This window comes from Podarcis pityusensis, assembly GCF_964106645.2.
Source record: "Podarcis pityusensis genome assembly, chromosome: 4".
NCBI classification, from domain to species: domain Eukaryota; kingdom Metazoa; phylum Chordata; class Lepidosauria; order Squamata; family Lacertidae; genus Podarcis; species Podarcis pityusensis.
The window spans coordinates 3,165,611-3,174,389 of NC_138027.1; the positions used below are offsets into that span (position 1 = coordinate 3,165,611).

The window sequence follows — 8,779 nt, forward strand, 5'->3', positions numbered from 1 at the left end:
AATATATTTTTTAAACATTATCACCCTCAAAGACCAGCTCAGAAGAGCTGAAGAATGGGGGGTAAACAAAAGCAAATTTTCCAAAAAGGGGGCTTCTTGATGAGTAATTGATGGGGGGATCCTAGGAGAATCTATAGAGCACCCCTGAATTGTCTGATTCCACAATTTAAACCAAGCAGCAAAAGCCCACCTCTCTCAAGCCTCCTCATTGAGAAGCATCAAATTCATTTTCTATCTGCTTGCTTTTTGATGGAGCATATAAAGAGAACCGACCTTAGAAGAACAGAGACTATTTGTAGCAGCAGGAAAGACCCTAAGGTCAGTAGTCTCCCACTGGGCAATGTCTCGGGAAGCCAGTATATGCAACTACAGGAAAATCTAGAGGAAGCCACCTTTTACGATTTTGCAAGGAGCAGTCTGAACACATCCATGTAAAGTTAGGAGCACCTGTGTCACAAAGGGAGAAATTCTGATATATTAGCCGCAGGGTCAGGTCTTTGCTCAATTTAACATGAACAATCTCACTGCAATGGGGGCGCTTTAATCAAAGGAAGTGGCTCTACTCTCTCTGCATACCACATATGCAATTCACTAATATCTGTCATGCCAGACATTAGCAACATTAGCAGCCATGCCCCTTCCTCCTCCTCCTTCTTTCTCCTGGGTCTCCCAGGTCTGGAGAACATACAGGTTTGGATCTCCATTCCCTTCTGCTTCATCTATGCCATGGCTGTCTTTGGCAATGCCACCCTGCTTTGGATCATCAAGACTGATTCCAGCCTCCACAAGCCCATGTACCTCTTCCTCTCCATGCTGGCTTTGACAGATATAGCCATGCCCACCTGCATCGTTCCCAAGATGCTGGGCATCTTCTGGGCTGGTGCCCAAGAGATCACCTTTGCTGGCTGCCTGGTGCAGATGTTCATGATCCATGCCCTCTGTGCGGTGGAGTCTGGGACCCTCACTGCCATGGCTTATGACCGCTACGTGGCCATCTGCTCCCCACTCAGCTACACAACATTACTGACGACAAACACTGTGGCAAAGTTTGGTGCTGTTATCGGGGTCCGGGCCTTCGTCATTGTCTTGCCCTTTCCTTTCCTGGTGAAGAGACTGCCGTTCTGCCACTCCCACCTTATATCCCATTCCTACTGTGAACATATGGCAGTAGTGAAGCTCGCATGTGGGGACACCACACCCAACAACCTCTATGGGTTGATACTATCCCTTGTCATTGTCGGTGCTGACCTTGGCTTTATCTTCGTCTCCTATGGACTGATCCTACATGCTGTTTTCCAGCTGCCTTCGCTGGAGGCCAGGCACAAGGCCTTGGGTACCTGTGGGGCCCATGTGGGGGTCATCATCATCCTCTACACACCGGGCCTCTTTTCTTTCCTCACGCACCGCTTTGGACATAACATCCCTCACCACGTCCACATCTTCCTGGCAAACATCTATCTCATGGTTCCAGCCATGCTCAACCCCATCGTTTATGGGGCCAAGACCAAGGAGATCCGTGAGCGGGTGCTGAGTGCACTGGGGCTGAGGAAGAGCGCCTCCTAGACTCCCAAGGCGGAACTGCAGGAAGAGCAGGAGAGGAGCAGGAGGACAGGGATGAACTGCCAGGGGCGTCGAAGAACTTTACCCCCATGGTGTCTTCTCAAGTTGTCAGGGGAGGTGTCAGAATTCATCCATTGCTTTTTAGCACAGCATGTTTAAGTAAGGGGGTTTGTGTGGGGGGGGGGTGTATTCACTTGTCGGTGATGATAAGTAACAATATTGTCTCGTGGTCTTACCAATATTTTTTGTAATGCTACTGCTTTGTCCTGGGTGAGGCATGGGACTTTTGTCTGGGGAGCTGACCAGTTAACATGGAGGGTTTGTCTGGTATCAGGTTTGTTACAGGAATTCTAAGGTCTCAAATATAGAATAAATGTTGATAATTGGACAAGGTTGAAGCAGGAGTCTCTTAGCCAATAAAGGAATGACCAAGGATTTGGTTGCAACCAATCTCCAGTCTTAAGGCAGACTGAAGCGTCAAGCTATGCTTAGCTCAGGCTTTTTTAGAGGAGTTTGGATTTGATACCCCGCTTTATCACTACCTGAAGGAGTCTCAAAGCGGCTAACATTCTCCTTTCCCTTCCTCCCCCACAACAAACACTCTGTGAGGCGAGTGGGGCTGCGAGACTTCAGAGAAGTGTGACTGGCCCAAGGTCACCCAGCAGATGTATGTGGAAGAGCAGAGACGCAAACCCGGTTCCCCAGATTACGAGTCCACCGTTCTTAACCACTACGCCACACTGGCTCTCACCAGACTTATACATTTCAGAGGACCAGCCCACATGATACAAGAGCAATTAAACTCGAACACTCTGGTATACCGTATTTTTCACCCCATAAGACACATCTGACCATAAGACGCACCTAGTTTTTAGAGGAGGAAAACAGGGGGGAAATATTCTGAATCAAATGTTGTACTAAACTATTTAATAAACTACCGGTATATCAGAGGGAGAGGGAGAGGGACAGGAGCTTTATGTTTCTTTAGCATGCGTGCTCAAGGAGCGACGAGTGGGGAGGCAGCACGCCCCCGGACGGACCTGACACAGGAACCCCAGCAGCCTCCTCTCGTGTAAGCGGCTCCTCTCTGGCTCTGCTGCTTCAAAGCGAGCCACGGAGGAGGGAAGGAAGGGGAGCCATGGATCCTCCGTTCGCAACTGCAGCGGGATCCCGCCGCCGTCCGTAGGCATTCACTCCATAAGACACACAGACATTTCCCCTTACTTTTTAGGAGGAAAAAAGTGTGTCTTATGGAGCAAAAAATACGGCAATTCATGACACAGGATGAGCCAGATGAGCAACAGGTCAAGAAGGTCGTTACAGCATGCAATTATGCAGTGCCGGTTTCTTACACGGCTTCCCATTCTTCCCTTAGATCTCTGGGCCAAAGATAACAATTGGCAAGCTTCCTGGTAACCTTGCACTTAACAGGCGAGGATCTCTAGCTTACGCCTATCAGGTAAGGATTTCAATCACTGTCACATTTCAGGAGGCCTTTCATCTATATTGCTAAGATTCATGCATGTTTAGCCTGCAAGTCTTCCCATTGGAGCAATTTTACAATTTATAAACTTTCTTTGCTGCACTGTGATGTTTGCTTTGATCCATCCTTGTTAGCATGAGAGTTTTCATGATAATTGCCCAGCTCCTATCTGCTGGTCTGTTCACAGTGACCTTGAAAGTGTTTCTGCTCTTCCTATATGCACGGCACGAGGGACTGGATATGACAGGAAACTAGAATTCCCCTTTGCAGCAGCCTTCTATTTAAACAAGCTCCTTTTGGGGTGCCTTTTAAAGTCAAGTCTTTTAAATGATTTTAATTGTCTTTTAAAAAAAATTATTTTCCAGCTTGTGCTGTTTGCATTCACAAAGCTCCTTTAGAATTAACAGGCTTCCCTGTGATGATTTCTCAGCTCCTGAGGAGTATCTGGAGTTTGTCTATAGCACTGGTGGGCTGTAATGAGCTGTAACTTAGCGGAACTTCAAAAAGAATTTTCTAGACATTTGAACTCTTGTTCAGCATAGGAAAGAGAGAAAACTTTTTGCATGCAAGCATTTCAGTGTTGGTGTTTTTAAGCTACCTTTCTCATTTCTCTAAGCAAACTTCTTTTTTTAAAAAAAATAAATTTTATTTAAAGTTTTTGTGACAGAAAAAGAAGTAAAAACTGGGGGGGGGGGGACTTACAACCACAGTCACTCAACATAATTCCAATTACAAACACAATCATTTTACTTTTATATCACATTCTTAATAATTTTCCAAATACCACCCTCTACTTCCCTCCCCCCACACCCGACTTCCCTTCACCCATGTGAGATCTTATTGGCATTTGTTGCTTGTTATGTTAGCACTTATTTATACTTAATAGTCATATCCTTTATAATATCATCTTGTATCCTTGTGAATCTTTCCTTTTACGTTTATGTTAAAATTAATTTCTATAGCCATATTTTTTCCATATATATCTCTACACAATCCCACTCTCTCTTAATTTTTTGCTTGGGGCAGCCCCTAATTGATGCTGTTAATTTTTCCATCTCCATAAATTCACAAATCTTAATTCTCCATTCTGATCATTCTGGTATTTTGCCTGTTTTCCAATTTTTTGCCACTAGTAATCTAGCCAGTGCTATCACATAGAGGAATATATTCTTTTTATCTTTGGGAATATCATTGGTTATTAAGCCTAACAGATATGCTTCTGGCTTTTGGAGGGTTGTGCTCTTAAATATTCTTTTCAACTCTTCATGTATCTTGGTCCAAAATTGTTTAATCACCTTACACCCCCACCACATATGGTGCCTTGTTCCCACCTCCGCTTTACATCTCCAACAAAGGTCTGAATATTTTTTATAGATCTTTGCCAATTTTACTGGGGTGAGGTACCAATGATAACACGTTTTCATTATATTTTCTCTTATCAAATAACAAGCTGTGAAATTTATGTTGACACTCCATAATTTTTTCCCACCTACCTAAATGTATTTTCTTGCCCAGATCTTGTGACCACTTTAACGTTGTTTCTTTTATTAGTTCATCTTTCAATTCCCACTCAAGGAGTAGATTGCACATTTTTGATATAATTTATTATTATTATTATTATTATTATTATTATTATTTGGTCTGGCATACAAAGGAAAATACCTCAGGAGTGAGATTGCTAAGAGAGAGGGGAACCGAGGAAAAGTGGCCCCTTGCTCTGTCGGGATTCACAGAATGCTGTGTGAGATAGTAAGTCTGCAGGCTTGAGTTTGCTAGCTGATGCAACTGGCTGATGCAATCAGCCTGCAATACTTTCTATGGAAGTGCTGGGTCAGAAAGACTCAGCAGTAATGTGCTGTCAGTTGATTGGTTGTCATCAGTTTAAAAGGGAAACCTGTCCAGCAGTAAGTGTGCGGTGTAGAAGAGTGTGGTCGGAGAGAGAGAGATAGAAAGGTCTTCCTATTTGCCTTAAGGTGCAGCCAGGTACTCTGTTTGATTGTATGAACTGCTCATGTATTATAGCCTGCAGATTATGGTATATATTTGTGTATATATAGCTCACAATAAATACACTGCACTGCACTGAAGAACCTGGAACTCTGAGCATTTCTGCTAAAATGCCACGGAGAATTCGCGACAGGGTTACGGGCCCAGCACGCTTCCGCTGTGCAAGAGTACGGGTAGCAGTTATCTAGCCGTGGGTGCTGGAGGTGAGCTGCAGGTATGGAGCAGTCCAGAGCTAGCATGTTGCTGGAGAAGCTGACGGCCACGAATTACAGCATCTGGTCGGTCCACATGTAACACTTTCTCAAGCGTGAGGGCCTGTGGAAAGTGGTGGAAATTACACCGCAGCCCCGAGGAGGAGGAAGAGGATGATGAAAAGCTAGCACAAACAGAGGCCCAGCTAGAAAAGGATGAGAAAGCCTTGGCTACGATCATCCTTGGAGTGGACGACACCTAAAGTTCCTAACATGCTGTTTCCAGGAGCTAGCCTTAAGAGGGAGGCCTGCAGGGGAAGAAGACAAAGTCTTTATGGTCTTCAGTTCCCTTGATGACAGCTATGATATGCTGGTCAATTCCCTTGAGTCGATAGGGACTGATAAGCTGACTCTGGAATACGTTACTGGACGGTTGTATGCAGAAGAGGACAGGCATGCAGAGCAAAAAACGACCTCAGTCCAGCTGTCAGAGCATCCCAAAGGGAACAACAGCCGGGAAGAGCAGAGATGTCGGGAGCCAGAGAAACAACCAGGAGGACCTGCTGCAGACCAGCCGGTGGTCAACAAAGTAAAAAGGTGTTTTTGCTGCAAGTCCAGTGGACATCTGCTTCAGGACTGCCCGAGAAAACAACAAAACAGCAGAAGCACAGGAGGCAGCAGAGAGAGTCTACCGCTTGGGTGTCTGCAGATGGCCAAGAAAATGAAGAGCTGTGGGTTCTGGGCAGCGGAGCTTCTCAAACTTTTTGTAAAAGAAAAGCATTGCTGGCTGATGCTAGGACTTCAAACAAAAAGCATGTAAGTCTTGCTACAGGCCAGAAAGCTAATGTGATCTGTGAGGGGGAGATTGTGGGACACACATTCAGGAATGTGTTGTGTGTGCCGAGTTTGCAAAACTATCTCCTGAGTATTCCTGACTTGGCAAAAGCATGCTTTGAAGTAAATTGTGGGAGATCAGTGCCAGATAAAGCAAAATGGGGCAGTGTTGGCAAATGCTAACCTTAGAACCAATATGTATGTACTATGGTGTGAGTCTAAGGTTGTGAATGTGCAAAATGTCCCAACCCACAATATGTGTATTCATCTCCTGTACAGGCATCTGGCTCATGCTGGCTTTAAGGTGCTGAACAAAACTTTGGAGTTGTCGGGGGGGGGGGGGATGAAAAACATTAAAAGTTGTGATAATTACTTAGACTGCAATATTTGCAAGGAAGTTAAAACCAGGGCTTGCCCAGTAGCAGGAGCAAGCCAGAGAGAAACCAAAAACCCACTGGAGTTGATTCATGCTGATGTATCGGGACCTTTTCCACCAAGTGTCTCCCATAACAAGTATTGTTTAATACTAGTGGATGACTAGTTTTGGCTGGGTCTACCCACCAAAGCAAAAGTCTGAAGTTGCCCAAACTTTAAAGTTATGGGTAAGAAGGGTAGAAAGGTAGCTTGGCCAAAAGGTGTGCTCTATTCAGACAGACAGGGGAGGAGAATTTATGACACACTCCCTAAGAAACTGGTTGTGATCCCAAGGGATTAAACAGGCTTACCAACGTGGCAACTCCTCAGGAGAACAGAGTAGCAGAGCTTAGGGGAGGTGTCTTGCAGACACAGATGAAAGCATTGTTAGCAGATGCAAATCTTCCAATTAAATATTGGGCTGAGAGTATTAAGACAGCCAATTATATTGGAAATCGTTTTTGGTTAAGTGTATTAGACGACATACCATACAAGATTCTCTTTAACAAAAGTCCCAGTTTGTGACGTTTGAGAATATTTGGGACAAAGGCATGGGTTGACATATCTGTAAAAAACTGGAGAAAGGGTCGAAAGAGGGCACAGCAGTTGCTATTTCTTGGGTATGAAAGCAGAATGAAAGCCTACAGGTTTGAAGACGATAAAAATCTTTTGAGTTACAGTCGGTCAACCAGCTTTAAGGAACAAAGAAATTGGCCCAAGATACATGCAAACCTGCTGCCAGAAAAAGTTTTACTGCTGAGTGTACCTGATAAGGGAGTTGAAACAAAGCTAAGAATTGGCAGCACTTCCAGGAAAATTGAAAGGGAGGGGGTAAAGAATGAGCATTTTTCTCCAGCTGCTCTTGTGGAGCAGGGGGGAAAAGAAAGTGCAACCGGGACAGGAGGAGGTAAATCTCCAGTCAATCCATCCCAAAAGCAGCCCTGATGGTAGCCCAGGGGGTGAGATTAATGAACCAAGGAGGTCTGAAAGACGTAATAAAGGTCAGCCTCCAGTCCATTATGGGTTCCCTGTCACCATAAACCAGGTTTATGTAACGAGCCAGAAAAATTTGAAGAAGTGCAAGAGTTACCTACTATAGAGAGAGAGGCGTGGTTAAAGGCAATGCAGGCAGAGTATAACTCTCTGCTAAACAACAATGTGTTTGTACCTACAGAATTGCCTGAAGGTAAAAAGCCCATAAGCTGTAAGTGGGTTTTTTAAATGAAAAAGCTGGCTGATGGTAGTTTTCAAAGGAAAGCCAGGTTGGTCGCAATGGGCTTTTCACAAAGGAAAATGATACATTATGATGAAGTGTTTGCCCCAACAGCAAATGCTGAAACAGTAAAATCAGTTTTAGCAATGTCAAGTCTGAGGGCGTTAAAAGTTAATCATTTTGATGTTGCCTCAGCGTATTTAAATGCTCCTATGGACACCGAGGTGTATTTACAGCAAATACCAAGTTATTAGCTGGAAAAAGACAGTACGGTGTTAAAGCTGCAAAGGGCACTATATGGTTTACACCAAAGTGCGTGTCTATGGCATGAATGCATAGACACAACTTTGAAAAAGATGGGATTCAAACAAACCCTGGCTGATTCCTGTTTACATTCAACAATGGTGCAAGGAAGCGTTTGTTATTTACTTTTGTATGTTGACGACATATGTCTAATAACTGTCTAATAACAAATGCACAAAAGCAAGTGTCTTGGTTTATGAACAACCTAGGTAACAAATACAAACTGAAGTATTTAGGAGAGATTCAAAATTACTTAGGAGTAGAGGTTCAGAGAAATGAAGAGGATGTCTACTCTCTAAGTCAGAAGGAAAAGATCAAAAAGTTCCTGAAGACATATGGAATGGAGAGGGCAAATGAGGTTGACACTCCCATAACTAAACAGTATAAAAATGAACCAGAAGGACAAAAATGTGAGAATGCAACAGCGTTTCATTCTCTGTTAGGTTCTCTGTTATATTTAAGTTGTTGGACAAGACCCGACATAACATTGGCAGTGCACATGTTAAGCCAAAGAAGTGCAGACCCGGCTCAGGGAGATTGGGTAGCACTTAAAAGAATCCTAAGGTATCTGAAAGGCACAAAAGATTACAAACTGGTGCTGGATACAGGATATGATCAGCAAGTTTATGCATACACTGATGCCAGCTGGGGAGACAGAGAAAATGGAAAGTCTACCTCTGGCTATGCTATATATATTGGAAATGCCCTGGTTCAGTGGAAATCCCAGAAACAAACATTTGTTGCCACAAGTACTTGTGAAGCAGAGTATTTGGC

At 44.1% G+C, this 8,779-nt stretch overlaps 1 protein-coding gene across 1 annotated transcript; it reads left to right on the forward strand.

Annotated features, from left to right (window-relative positions):
- Positions 1-603: 603 nt before the first annotated feature.
- Positions 604-1,563, forward strand: LOC308476346 (olfactory receptor 52D1-like; the record flags this gene model as incomplete). The annotated part of the gene is made up of 1 exon (XM_081003888.1): positions 604-1,563. The coding sequence occupies one exon, from the start codon at positions 604-606 to the stop codon at positions 1,561-1,563; it is 960 nt and encodes a 319-aa protein (XP_080860014.1).
- Between the last annotated feature and the right edge of the window lie 7,216 nt (positions 1,564-8,779).